This window comes from Lachancea thermotolerans (assembly GCF_000142805.1).
Source record: "Lachancea thermotolerans CBS 6340 chromosome C complete sequence".
NCBI classification, from domain to species: Eukaryota; Fungi; Ascomycota; class Saccharomycetes; order Saccharomycetales; family Saccharomycetaceae; genus Lachancea; species Lachancea thermotolerans.
In genome coordinates, this window is record NC_013079.1 from 682,192 (window position 1) to 695,335 (window position 13,144).

The window sequence follows — 13,144 nt, forward strand, 5'->3', positions numbered from 1 at the left end:
TCTTCCATCAACTTGAAACACTAACAAATCATTATTGTGTTAAAGGGGACGACCGATGCTTAAGAAGGCTCAATGGTTATGTTCCAGGACCGTTAAGACGCTCCACACTCCGATTTACAATGCGAGCAATCTAGCAACGCGTCAAAGCTTGTTGACCTACATCGCTATACTGGAGAAAGTTGTCCATTCTGCCTCTTACAGCCGGTCCGTGCTATATGCTGGCAAATACAAGAAGCTGCCTCAGGCAATCTCTGGAAATGACACGGTAAGGATGAACTACATGCTGAAAGAGCTCTTGACGTCGCTGCAGCTATCAGAGGCGGAGAACCCGGAACAACAGCGAGATCCATCAAGGAAGCTGGGCAAGATCGGCTTGCAACTGTTCATGGCTTGCCAGCAGGATAACATAACGGCACTCGGTACCGGCCTTACAAAGAGGCTCGTGGAATGCTATAACCGTTATCCCTCGCAAGACATGGCCGCGAGCATCGAAACCTCGCTGTCAAGGGTTCGCGAATTTTTGAAGCAGAACAAACTTATCATCAAGGACCGCGGTGACATCGACCAATTGGTCAGCAAGCTCGCTAGCAGCGAAGAAGATGCTAGTACAATCCAAAAGGTGTTACTGGAGCTGAACTACGAGTTGGTTTCGGACGAGGTGATCCGAGTTGTCCGCGGGCGTCGGACTGAAGACGAAATTGAGGTTTCGAAAGGCTGGAAGTTTCCATCTGGCCTACTAGACTCCAACGAGCCGTACAAACGATCGCTCCAGCTTTCGAAAAATAAGCTAGTGGCCGTCAACAGCGAAAGCCTTGTGCTGGTTCACGACGGCACGCTGAGGGAGGCGGACAAGATCCTCCCGTCGCTACATTACGCTTCCAAGCAGCAAAAATCGCTGGTCATTGTTGTGAACGGAGACTGCATCGGTGATGCACTTGCTGCGATCACAATCCACAACAACAAGTGCCGCCGCCAGGGCGTGCCCTCACAGGCCATAGTGCTCCGGTACATTGCTCGTGATCATCAAGGTGTAGAGCTGCAGGAGAACATTGACTTTCTCAGCTTTTTGAAGTTGCCCCAGGGCGTGGGTAGTGTGTACTCGCCAGAGTTCAGTGAACACGTGCCGAGCACGGCGTCAGCCGCATTGTTCTTTGGGTCGCTAGAGTCGCTGAAAGCCACCACCGGCGAGGCCTTTCTGTACAATACCCAGGTTGGGGGCCAAGAGATCCGCAACGACGCCCTGCGCACCACGGTGACGTTGCATGTGGGCGGACACAGCGAGCTTGAGATCGACCACCGCCGCGCCCAGCTGGATCACATCATGAACAACATTCTGTGCCATGGGCTTGCGCACGGCTGGGTCCCTTCCCAGGGAGTTGCCCTGGCCAAGTCTGTTGCTGTATTGCAGAGCGGCGACAGCCGTAGCGCTCGCTCTCCGGGCGCTGACGTGCTTACCGAGAGCCTGACGTTACCACTGGAGTCCGCGGTCACAAACCTATATGCAGCTCACAGGTTCGAGGCCAGCAGGCTCACTGCCGAGACAATCGCAGACCCCTCCTTCACCACTGCATATTTGCCGGAAAAGTGCTCGACGGTCGAACGTGGTGTGGTCGAGCCCTGGAGCAATATCGATAAAATTCTGGCTGGTGTAGCGAGCTTCGTAAAGCTTGCCGCCAGCTGCGACGTGCTCGTGACGAGGTTTTTCGACAAGCCTAAGAAGAACGACTGAGCACTCGCGCTCACAGCGGCCGAGGCTCCGCAAAACAACTTGTAAATATCAGACGGTATCCTGGGCCAAATTCCCGGATCAATTGCGAGCTTTGGTGCTCTGCTCCCCCCGTACGCACGATGATCCGCCTCCCACTCCAAGGCCCCATTCCATACCTCTGCTAGTCATCATTATGTCCTTGTAAGACACAAATCACATGCTCTAAACACGTGCACAACATGTGCGTCCAGTGTGACATATGACCCGGTTTTCGGAGCTTTGACCCGGATTCCGGAATTTTGACTCCTCGGTTATCAGTTTCGCTATTTAAGATCGCGATGAGCTCGAGGAAACGACTGAGCTTGGCTAAAGGGATTCGTTTCGGAGGGTATCAAAGGGCCACTAGGACCAAGACTACGCGGGAATGATATTCAAGAGACTGAGCTCCAGCGCTGCGCTGAAGAAGACAGCGCTATACGATTTACACGTGCAGCTGGGCGGGACAATGGTCCCCTTCGCAGGGTACGCAATGCCTGTGAAATACGCAGGGCAAACGCACGTAGAATCACACATCTGGACTAGAACACACGCTGGGCTATTCGACGTGTCGCACATGCTGCAGAGCCGGCTGGAAGGGCCCGGAGCCACTCAATTCCTGCACCGCGTCACGCCCACGGACTTCCAGGCGCTACCAGCCGGGCAGGGAACGCTTTCGGTGCTTCTGAACGCCCGCGGCGGGATCGTGGACGACACTCTGATTACTAAGGTCGCAGACAACAAGTTCAGCATTGTGACGAACGCCGGGCGCGCCAAGGAGGACATCGCGTTCCTGAATGAGCAGGTGCAGGGTTTCGAGTGCCGCTGGGAGCCTGTGCGTGACCGCGCGCTGCTGGCGCTGCAGGGCCCCGAGGCCAAACACGTTCTCGGCAGCCTGGTCGCGGGCGGCCTGCAGTCGCTCCAGGACCTGTACTTCGGCCAGCGCCGCAGCTTCCGCGCCGGGACCGGCGTCGAGATCGACGTCGCCCGCTCGGGCTACACGGGCGAGGACGGCTTCGAGGTGTCTGTGGCCAACAGCGACGCCACGGACCTCGCGCGCATGATGCTGGAGAACTCCGCGGTTCGCGCCATCGGCCTCGCTGCCAGAGACAGTCTGCGTCTCGAGGCCGGCATGTGCCTCTACGGCCACGAGCTGGACGAGGACACCACGCCCGTGGAGGCCTCGCTCAACTGGCTCATCTCCAAATCCCGCCGCGACGGCTCGCTTGGCGAATTTAACGGCTTTTCTCACATCATGGGTCAGATCGCCAACAAGTCAGCCACTCGCGCCAGGGTCGGCTTCAAGTACCTGGGGAAGGGCCCTGCCGCTCGCACTGACGCCCCGGTTTTCTCAGACGAAGGGAAGACCCAGGTCGGCCACGTAACTTCGGGCAGCGCTGCGCCTTCGCTCGCGGGTATCAATATCGGCCAGGCTTACGTCCAGAAAGGTCTTCACAAGGCAGGCACCCAGTTGTTTGTGGGCGTAAGAAACAAGATTTTCCCCATTCAGATCGCTCGCATGCCACTCGTTCCAAGCCACTACTATAAGTCGAACTGAACGCACTACACGTAATCGAGTCAGGGTCCAAGTCAACCTTTTCTTTGCTCGGCCCTTCGTTGTCAGTGGTGCCTATATAGTGTGGCAGCGTGGCTCCATGATGGGTTATCGGTACTTGAAAAAAAAAACGAGTTTCCACGCAGATGGAAAGAAGCGTGATATGGATATAAGACCGTGCTATAAAGAAAGTCTAGAGAAAGAAGTACCAGACTAAACGCAGCAAAGTGAAGTGCAGCCTCATCCACTAGGAAGCGGCGCAAGCACAGTAAGCGTGTCGAGGAAAAATTTGGCGAGTTTTAATAGTTGATATAATGGACAAAGAAGCAAAACAAACAATAAGCGAGCACACGCTGGAGTCGGTGGACACCAAGGCGTGGCATGGCGAAAGCTCCAAGACACTGGGCAGCCGCTTGACACGCCCGTTCCAGAGAAAGCAGATGTCGTCGCGGATGAACCGCATTACGCAGTCTTTCCGCAGACAAGATGCCGTAGAATACGCCGACGTGGACCTGTCGATGATGGACGAGCAGCAGCGTAGGAACTACGTGCTGGCCAACCAGCCGTTGCAGAAGACCCTCTCGCAGAGACATCTTATGATGATCGCGATCGGCGGGACGCTGGGTACTGGTCTGTTCATCGGTATCGGGTACTCGCTGTCTTCAGGTCCAGGCTCGCTGCTCATCGGTTTTTTGATCGTCGGGCTGATGATGTTCTGCGTGGTGCAGAGCGCTGCAGAGCTTGCATGCCAGTACCCGGTGTCTGGGTCTTACGCTGTCCACGTGTCGCGGTTCATGGAGCCCTCAATCGGGTTCACGGTCGCCACGAACTATGCCCTGGCGTGGCTCATCTCGTTCCCCTCCGAGCTGATCGGTTGCGCCATGACGTTGCAGTACTGGAACAAGTCTGTTAACCCTGCTGTGTGGGTCGCCATCTTCTACGTTTTCATCATGTCTCTGAACATGTTCGGCGTGAGAAGCTACGGTGAGGCCGAGTTCTGGATGTCGCTTTTCAAGGTTGTGGCCATTGTTATTTTCATCATAATCGGGATCGTGCTCATCTGCGGCGGTGGGCCCAACTCCACGGGCTACATCGGAACGAAATACTGGCACGACCCAGGCTCCTTCGCCAAGCCTGTTTTCAAGGGCCTCTGTAACACGTTCGTCTCTGCTGCCTTCTCGTTCGGTGGTGCGGAGCTTGTTGTTCTGACGGCCTCGGAGTCCAGAAAGGTCGAATCCGTCTCCCGTGCGGCCAAGGGTACCTTTTGGAGAATCGCCATTTTCTACATCACCACTGTTATTGTCATCGGGTGCCTGGTTCCATACACCAACGAGCAGCTATTGGGAGGCGACAACGACGAAGATATCACTGCATCTCCTTTCGTGATCGCGCTAAGTGGCCAGGGTTCTATGGGTACCAAGGCCTCTCACTTCATGAACACTGTTATTCTGATCGCGGTCCTGTCCGTTTGCAACTCCGCAGTCTATGCTTCCTCTCGTATCATCCAGGCGCTCGGTGTGTGTGGCCAGCTTCCAAAGATTTGTGGTTACGTCGACCAGAAGGGCAGACCCTTGGTGGGCATTGCTATCTGTGGTGTTTTCGGCCTGCTAGGGTTTTTGGTCGCCTCCGATAACGAGGGCGATGTGTTCACCTGGCTGTTTGCATTGTGCTCCATCTCTTCTTTTTTCACTTGGTTCTGCATTTGCGCATCGCAGGTTCGTTTTAGATTTGCACTGCGCGCACAGGGCAGAAGCTCCGACGAAATCGCCCACAAGTCCATGTTGGGTATTTACGGTGGTTTCTTGGGCTGTTTACTCAATGCCCTTCTAATCGCAGGTGAGATTTACGTCTCCATTTTCCCTCTGGGCGGGGACCCCAGCGCCAAGCAATTCTTCCAGTACTGTTTGAGTATTCCAATTATGATCGCCGTTTATATCGGCCACAAACTATTTGCGAACAAGAGCAAGCGTGTCTTGATTCCTGCGCAAGAAATTGACCTCGAGACAGGGAGGAAGATCAAAGACTTGGAACAATTCAAGCATGAGGTTCTGGAAGACAAAGAGAAGCTTGCTTCCAAGCCATTGTACTACAGAATATACCGTTTCTGGTGTTAAAACCTAGCAACATTCTTCTACTATCATAGATCCTATGCTAGGCGGTTATAGCCCCCTCAATGGCAGAGGAAAGCGCCTGCGACTCTTTTTTGAACCGGCGTTCCATTTTAATTTTGTAATTAAGTAAAGCATCGAATATTGTAATATACCCTTGCCAAAAGGCAACTGTGCACCAGACATGCGTGATTTGGCCGCACTGCCCGCTCCCGTCTAGTTGTTATTGGAGAGCTTCAGGTCGATAAGACCCGCGAAGCCCTTTATAGATGCGGCAACATGTTGCGCTCCAAGCAACTGAAGAAATTGCCTGTTGAACCAAAAGAAGCTTCTAACCATCTAAAAATTGCGAATCACGCGAATGCTAGTAACTAAACCGCCTTACAAAATCGGCCACGAGCAAGAAAGCCCACACTTCACCTATTTCTGACGCCAGCGATCATCTTTTGATATCATCACTTTAGACCATACTGACGGACTCCACTCAACTTACTACCATCTTCTCATCAAAATTCCACCGGAATATATTATATTTAGTTTTAATTGATAGTAAAAGGGATCCCGCCTTTGCAATCAGCTAGCAGCCTCAAAGGCTTTATCAGTGCTGTTGAGCTAGCGTGTTTTCGCAAGTCCGATTTATTCAATTATCGAAGGTTTGTTTGCGTATGAGTCAAACCTCCAACTGTTGCAAAGTTACATAAAAGCTCCTTCAAAAAAGACTTTCTCCTTACTGCCAAGAGCTTCTAAGCGGAACGTACAGAAACATGCATGATGAGCGGTGTTCAAAGAGCTGAGCAAGATGCCGATGACCTGTCGTTGCACACAAACTCATCGCTCGAAACATCGGTCGGCGATGAGATCGGAAGGCCACAGACGCTGCACCACAACGAGCTCAGCACGAGCGGGACGCATCTTTCTAAGAAGTCGACGCTGCGAGACAAGAGCCTGATGGTCCCCAGAAAGCAACGTCGTGGAATTCTTGCAAATCTCTCAGTGGTTCCGGAATACAAGGACGCGAGAAACTACCCAGGAAAGCTCAAAGCCGGAATCATCTTTTTGATAGCTTACGCGGCGATGATGGGGCCTATGGGTACCTCCATCATTTACCCGTCGATCAACCCTATTAGCGAAGACTACAAAACGACCACAATGATGGTGAATGTGTCTGTGGGAATATATCTGCTAAGTTTGGGCGTGCTGCCGCTGTGGTGGTCGTCGCTGTCGGAGCTGCGAGGCCGCCGCACTGTTTACGTCCTGTCGTTTTCGCTACTGTGCGCATTTTGCGTTGGCAGCGCACTGGCGCCTAACATTCAGGCCTTCATCGTCTTTCGGATGCTGTGCGGCGCGTGCTCAGCTAGTGTACAGAGCGTGGGCGCCGGCACTGTTGCTGACTTATTCAAGCCGGAGGATAGAGGCAAAATGCTTGGTTACTATTACCTTGGTGCCCTCATGGCGCCGCTCCTCGCCCCTATCATTGGATCTTTATTGGTGAGCAGGTGGAGCTGGAGGTCCACGCAGTGGTTCATGGTGATCCTCGCGGGAGTTAACGTGCTTCTCTTGACGCTCCTTCTGCCAGAGACGCTAAGAAGCCAGGACAGTAAGAGTGCCATCGCTGCAATTTTGGCTGAGAGGAGGAACGGCGCAAAGGCGGCGGCAGGCGCCACCACGGACAGTGCCAGCGACGCAAGCAATGCGATCAAAGACAAGGATGAGCCAGAAGCCTCTAATTATGACGCCGAGGTTCAACGCGTTTACTCGCGGGCTAGCGAGGCCGCGCAATATCCCCGCGACGAAGAAGAGCATTTTGGCGATACAATGGTTGCGCAGATAACCAGGGTGCAGACGAGGGATCCCAAGCTAGAGATGCGGATGCGGGAAGGCGAGCTGAAAAGGTGGAAAACTAACCTAGAAAATGAGCTGGATAGAATGGAAACGGAGAAAACCTCAGACAAAGCGGAGGTCCTGGATTTACCGAAAAGGTCCTGGTCAACAACTCTCTACATTTATCTAATCAAGCCACTCAAGTCCCTTCACTTCTTGAGGTATCCGCCGGTGACACTCGCGATCACCTTCTCAGCCATCTCGTTTGCAATCCTTTACTTTGTGAACATGACCCTCGAATACAGCTATTCTAGATCGCCGTACAATTTCAAGCCGTTGTACGTGGGACTGCTGTACATTCCGAACTCCGTAACGTACGTTATCGCTTCCATCTACGGAGGAAAGTGGGTCGATAACCTGCTGCGACAGTATAAGAAAAAACATGGTACGCTGGCCCCGGAGGCACGCATATCCTGGAACGTCGTCACTGCCGTTGTGACTTTCCCCATATCACTTCTCATTTTCGGATGGTGCTTAGACAAAAAACAACACTGGGTTACGCCTCTCGTGGGGACTGCATTATTCGGATACGCCTCTATGATGACCATCGGGGCCACCGTTGCTTACCTAGTCGATTCCCTTCCCGGTCGAGGCGCAACAGGCGTTGCTCTCAACAACCTCATCCGCCAAGCGTTTGCCGCTACCGCCGTGTTTGTCACCGAGCCAATGCTGGAGGGCATGGGTCCTGGTTGGGCTTTCACAATGCTCGCCTTCATAGTTATTGGCGCCAGCTCTGTCTTGGTCGTCCTTAAAATGAAGGGCGATTACTGGCGAGAAAACTACGATCTGCAGAAACTTTACGACAAGCTAGATTGAAATCAAATTCCATCAAGTGTTCATGTTCGTGTACTCAAATCTATTCATTAAATACAGTAAAAGCATTTCTTTCAACGGATCTCGGAGGTGGGATCTGCCATTCCGTCAGCTAACTCAATTGTTAAGAAAGAATTAACTCGATTAATAAACGTTTTGCCCAGAAATTTTGATCTTTTAACCTTAGGGTACAAGCCAGAGTTCAGCTCACAAGAAGCTGACCGATCCTATTCTAACCCACTTAGTACTCCTCACCGGTTGCAGCAATGTCGGTGTCATTTCTAGCTCAACGAGCAGTTAAGCTGTTGGTGACTTTGGCATCAATCGTGATCTTCATCCAGGGAGCGTTTGTAATCGTAACACACCAGGTGCTGACGAAAACGTTCTTGACACACGATCCAATTCGAATGCAGAAACACTTGGATCGTAGTAAGAAGAGTTTCATCATATTGTTAATCACGATATTAACAATAGTAGCGCCTTCCGGAGTGCGCATCACAACTGACAACAGAAGTATACCGAAAAATACTATGGTCAAAGACCTTCGCACCGGGGGAATTATCTCGAGCATGAAGCAAAAGTCGGTTCTCATTTCGAATCATCAGATATATACTGACTGGGTCTTCCTGTGGTGGCTGGCCTACACCGGGGACTTGGCGGGAAACGTTTACATCATGCTGAAGAACTCGCTGGCAAAGATCCCAATCATGGGATATGGAATGAGAAACTATAACTTTATTTTCATGAATCGCAAATGGAGCAAGGACAGGATCAACCTCGCAAACCACCTGGGCAACCTGGATCATAACGCGCGCGGGGTTGGACGACTAGCCGGAAAACACCCCTCCCTTGACATCGCAAGCGGCAAAGAGGTTTGGAGCGACAATGGAGCGGCTACGAAAGACCACCGGCAAATAAGGTGGCCCTACACACTTATTATCTTTCCTGAGGGCACAAATCTTAGTGCGAATACTAGGGAAAAGAGCAGAGTATTTTCTGAAAAGGCCAACTTGCCCATCTTCAATAATCTGGTCCTTCCCCGCGTTACCGGTCTAAGGTTCTCGCTCCAAGAATTAAGAAACAGCTGTGAGGTTGTTTATGACACGACCATTGGGTACTCTGGTGTTAAGCAGAACGAATATGGCCAAGATATCTATCAACTGAGTAATATATTTTTGAGAGGTCACTCTCCGGACTTAGTTGATATCTACATCCGAGCGTTTAACCTCAAAGATATTCCTTTAGATGACGAGGAAGAGTTCACAAAGTGGCTCTTAGATGTATGGCACGAAAAGGACAAACTTCTAGACACCTTTTATGCCAAGGGAAGTTTCGATCTGGATCCTAACACCCATCAAGTAACTACTGGGACTTGTAAGATCAAGTCCTCCGAGGTTGCTCAGTTCCTAATACTTCCTCTCCTTTCTCTAGCGGCACTCGTTGCCAAAATTTTGCGTAGCTTTTGCTAAGTTGTCGCTGCCTATCTTTGAAATGTGTAGCTTATATACTAGATTTATACACAGCGAGAAATGAAAAGTACGTAAACTTTGAGCGCCGCTGCTGGCACCAAAGTTACAGTTTAGATGCGCCGGACATGATTTCAAGCCAGTCGCTATTCGTAAGGGGCCTGTATTCGCGCGAATCTTTCAACCAATACAAAATTTCGTCACCGCCTGCACCGTGAGGCAGAACTTGGTCTTTATAGCACTTCTTTTTAATTTTGTGGTTGTCGGTATGTTCGATCTCGTCAACAAACTTGACAAACGTGGGCAGTGCGTATTTGGGTAGACTTTTCTTCAAGCTTTCAAGCATGTCATTCAGGAATTTCACATCGCCTCTCAAGTTTCTGAACTGCGGAGCAAGCTCGAGAACTGCTAACCCAGCTCTTCCTTCGTGATTAGGAACCTTTATCCCGACTACAGCGACGGCAGACATCATGTAGTTTGCAAATACCATGATTTGATCCTCAACCTCTGCTGCTGAAACATTTTCGGACTTCCATCTGAAGGTGTCACCCATGCGGTCAATAAAGTACCACAGGCCGTGTTCGTCGGACTTCAGCAGGTCTCCAGATCTATACCAAGCATCTCCTTTTCTGAACACATCCCTTAAGACCTTTGATTTCGTGGCTTTGTTGTTGCCGAGATATCCTTGAAATGTTGCCTCGGGTTTCTTGGGCATAAATATTTTCATCAACATTTCACCAGGTTCCCCAGGTGGAGCCACTTCGCATAAGCCCTTCTTGTTCCTGTAAACTGTAGTCTCGTCGTCAGGTTCAACTCTTATAATAGTTTGTTGAAGTGAAAGTACCGTGTTGATGATGGTACCGTAGCTCCTACAAGCGCCAATGCCAAAGTCTCCCCTTTGGAACGTGGTTGTAGCGAAGGGCGCTTCCGTAGATGCGTAGAATTCGCCGATGACTTCAATGCCAAACCTTTCGCGAAACTCCTGCCATATATCCGCCCTGAGCCCGTTACCGTAAGCAACCTTGACACAGTGCTGGGACTCAAACTTGGAAACCGGCGTGTGAAGTAAGTATCGGCAGATCTCACCGACGTACTGGATATGAGTTGACCTTGTCATACAAGCTTGTTTCCAGAACGAGCTCGCGGAAAACTTGTTAGAAATAGCCACACAGCCGCCCTGCGAGAACACAGCACATACACCGAGCAAAGCAGCTGTGGAATGATACAAAGGCATAGCTGTGAACACCGTTGAATCGTTCTTTATTCTTAGAACCCACCCGAAGAGTGTACACCCGATAACAGCCTTTCTCCACGACATGATGGCGGATTTCGGAAGCCCGGTGGTGCCTGAAGTGTAAATTAGACAGGCAGGCTGGAAGTCCGTGGCATAAGGTGGCGACCTCTTCTTTGGATCCTGAAGGAACTGAGGTGACTCAGCATTCATGATAATGTTGTTCACCTTTTCCTCCGTCAGGAAGTGAAGTTTGACATCCGGAAGCTCTTTCCGGATAGCCTGCTCGGTCTCTTTAACAGGTCCTGCCGCTTGTGGATCGATAAATACGCTTTTGACGTTCGCAATCTTGATAGAGTGCACTAGCGGGGCGCCGATCGCATTGTAGTTTAGAAATGACGGCACTGCTCCGATGTTCCATAGCGCGAACCACATAAATATGAACATGGGCTTGTTTGTGTAATCTAAGGCTACCGTCTGGCCCTCCCTGACATCGTACTCATTGTACAGAAGGTGCGACAGCCTCAAGACAATGTCGTAGGTCTCGCGGTAGCTGTATGTCTCCAGCTCGAATTCGCCCTTTTTTGCCAGCGGTCTCGGGTAAGATATGCAGGGCTGGTTTCCGTTGCGAGCCACATGCCTTTCAAACATGTACCAAAACTGGAATTTGCCCCGGTAGACGCTCCACACGTACTTGAACACTGCTGAGAAGAAGAAAGGTATTATGTACCAGTCATCTTTGATCCGGTGCTTCCTGTCCAGCTGTTCAAACCATCCGCCACAGCAAACCGTTAAGAGCCTCGCTATTAGCACAACCGGCACTGACAAAACCCTGAGAATCACTTTCCAAGTGCGCACGAGCACGAATTCCACCGTAGAGCCTGTCATGGTGGTCTTGCGAGTGTCTGCGATTTGTGTCAGATGATGGTTCTGAATTGGTTGAATATCATCAGCGGTCTTTTTCTGGCGTCAGCGCGCATTATACGGCGGCATCATAATATACCTATTCAACTTAAAGAGCTCATGGATTCGGACTTAGTACTTACTAGCTAAAGTTGAGCCGTCACTTTGATCGTTGGGAGCGTGTCTAGCAGAAGGCTTTCGTATTCTGTCAATTTCATTGCTTAGAGATCTCCGATCCCTGAAGTAAAGCGCCCATAATATGAGGCAATTGACGTTCAGAAACGCAAACGCTGCCCAGGCCATCGCTGATGCCTTATAGCCCATCTTGACTTTCAAAATCCCCATAGATGCATGAGGAATGTAGTTGCTGCTCGCGTGTATTGCCACATGGGTCCACATGGCACCAATTCCCCAAGTAAGAGTCAAAACTGGGCACAGGGCTAACAGGAACCTGTTTAGGTAAGTCTTGCCGGGAAGTTTGGGGATAGTTGCGAACAGGGTGCAGCAGAACATTACGATGGTGAGGACGATAACAGCCATCAGGACGTAGGGATGGATTAGCCGCACAGAGCTGTCCTCGGCCAACTGCAGGATGTTGAGCTGGGTGGCTTGTGTGGAGGAGCTGTTGGAGGAACGAATGTTGAACACCTTGACATCGAGGTCGTCGTACAATGGGGCGTTCGAGATGTTCTTGCGGCTATAGCAGAGCGTCGACTTTTCTGAGTAGGTGCTGGGGATGCCCGTAACGCAGATGCCCATGTAACCGGCACGAACAGCCACGTTCTGAAGGTCGCTGGTAGAGTTATTGGAGCTGAATGAGGAGGTAATTATGCGGTACATGGGCGAAGAGGAATCGAACTCGAAACTGGTAAGGTAAGTCGAGACTTGCGATGTGCTGTTGTTGCCGACGAGCAGAAATATTAAAAGGAAAATGGCAACGATGTCCACCGCCAGAGCAAAGAACCGCGGTGCCCTTTTGACAATAAACCATATAATCGAAATTGATATCATTTTGTTTGATGACAGCGATTCTTCTCAAAAGCTTGAGGTGCGCTGCGCCCGAGCGGCGCGAGGTACTTATACACTCGAGTGCCTGCGAGCGCCAGGGCGAAAGCTTAAAAGCTTACGGAAATGCTCTTACGTCGCTCCTACACCACCCAGACTTTTCTGCCACACCTTAAAATTCGAGCCTTAGAGGAGTTTCATTATTGTCAGAGAAGTGCCAGAAAAATGTGTTAGACGGCCATAACCAAGCTTCCGCGCGAGAACAATAGCCATCGGTAGCCGCGCAGCGAACGTGCCAGCTTACTGCGCCCCAGCCAGCTCGAGGCGCTAGTTTATCCTGACGAATATATTGATAGTATGTAGTAGCAGCTGTGTACTCTTTTACAAAATAAGGTAGTTCGTGATGCGCGTATCACATTCCATAATGTCATTAGTCGT

The 13,144-nt window shown here is 51.0% G+C and overlaps 7 protein-coding genes across 7 annotated transcripts; 5 read left to right on the forward strand and 2 right to left on the reverse strand.

Moving 5' to 3' along the window:
• Positions 1 to 55: 55 nt before the first annotated feature.
• On the forward strand, positions 56 to 1,729 carry TCM62 (Tcm62p; the record flags this gene model as incomplete). The annotated part of the gene is made up of 1 exon (XM_002552525.1): positions 56 to 1,729. One exon carries the CDS (start codon positions 56 to 58, stop codon positions 1,727 to 1,729), a length of 1,674 nt encoding a protein of 557 aa, XP_002552571.1.
• A 403-nt stretch (positions 1,730 to 2,132) lies between these two features.
• GCV1 (glycine decarboxylase subunit T) lies at positions 2,133 to 3,302 on the forward strand (the record flags this gene model as incomplete). Its single annotated transcript, XM_002552526.1, has 1 exon — positions 2,133 to 3,302. The coding sequence occupies one exon, from the start codon at positions 2,133 to 2,135 to the stop codon at positions 3,300 to 3,302; it is 1,170 nt and encodes a 389-aa protein (XP_002552572.1).
• Positions 3,303 to 3,613: 311 nt separating this feature from the next.
• Positions 3,614 to 5,413, forward strand: SAM3 (bifunctional polyamine/amino acid permease SAM3; the record flags this gene model as incomplete). The annotated part of the gene is made up of 1 exon (XM_002552527.1): positions 3,614 to 5,413. The coding sequence occupies one exon, from the start codon at positions 3,614 to 3,616 to the stop codon at positions 5,411 to 5,413; it is 1,800 nt and encodes a 599-aa protein (XP_002552573.1).
• A 762-nt stretch (positions 5,414 to 6,175) lies between these two features.
• On the forward strand, positions 6,176 to 8,104 carry QDR3 (Qdr3p; the record flags this gene model as incomplete). Its single annotated transcript, XM_002552528.1, has 1 exon — positions 6,176 to 8,104. The coding sequence occupies one exon, from the start codon at positions 6,176 to 6,178 to the stop codon at positions 8,102 to 8,104; it is 1,929 nt and encodes a 642-aa protein (XP_002552574.1).
• A 263-nt stretch (positions 8,105 to 8,367) lies between these two features.
• Positions 8,368 to 9,570, forward strand: KLTH0C08096g (lysophospholipid acyltransferase family protein; the record flags this gene model as incomplete). The annotated part of the gene is made up of 1 exon (XM_002552529.1): positions 8,368 to 9,570. One exon carries the CDS (start codon positions 8,368 to 8,370, stop codon positions 9,568 to 9,570), a length of 1,203 nt encoding a protein of 400 aa, XP_002552575.1.
• Positions 9,571 to 9,673: 103 nt separating this feature from the next.
• FAT1 (long-chain fatty acid transporter FAT1) lies at positions 9,674 to 11,686 on the reverse strand (the record flags this gene model as incomplete). Its single annotated transcript, XM_002552530.1, has 1 exon — positions 9,674 to 11,686. One exon carries the CDS (start codon positions 11,684 to 11,686, stop codon positions 9,674 to 9,676), a length of 2,013 nt encoding a protein of 670 aa, XP_002552576.1.
• Positions 11,687 to 11,833: 147 nt separating this feature from the next.
• On the reverse strand, positions 11,834 to 12,712 carry FIG1 (Fig1p; the record flags this gene model as incomplete). Its single annotated transcript, XM_002552531.1, has 1 exon — positions 11,834 to 12,712. One exon carries the CDS (start codon positions 12,710 to 12,712, stop codon positions 11,834 to 11,836), a length of 879 nt encoding a protein of 292 aa, XP_002552577.1.
• Between the last annotated feature and the right edge of the window lie 432 nt (positions 12,713 to 13,144).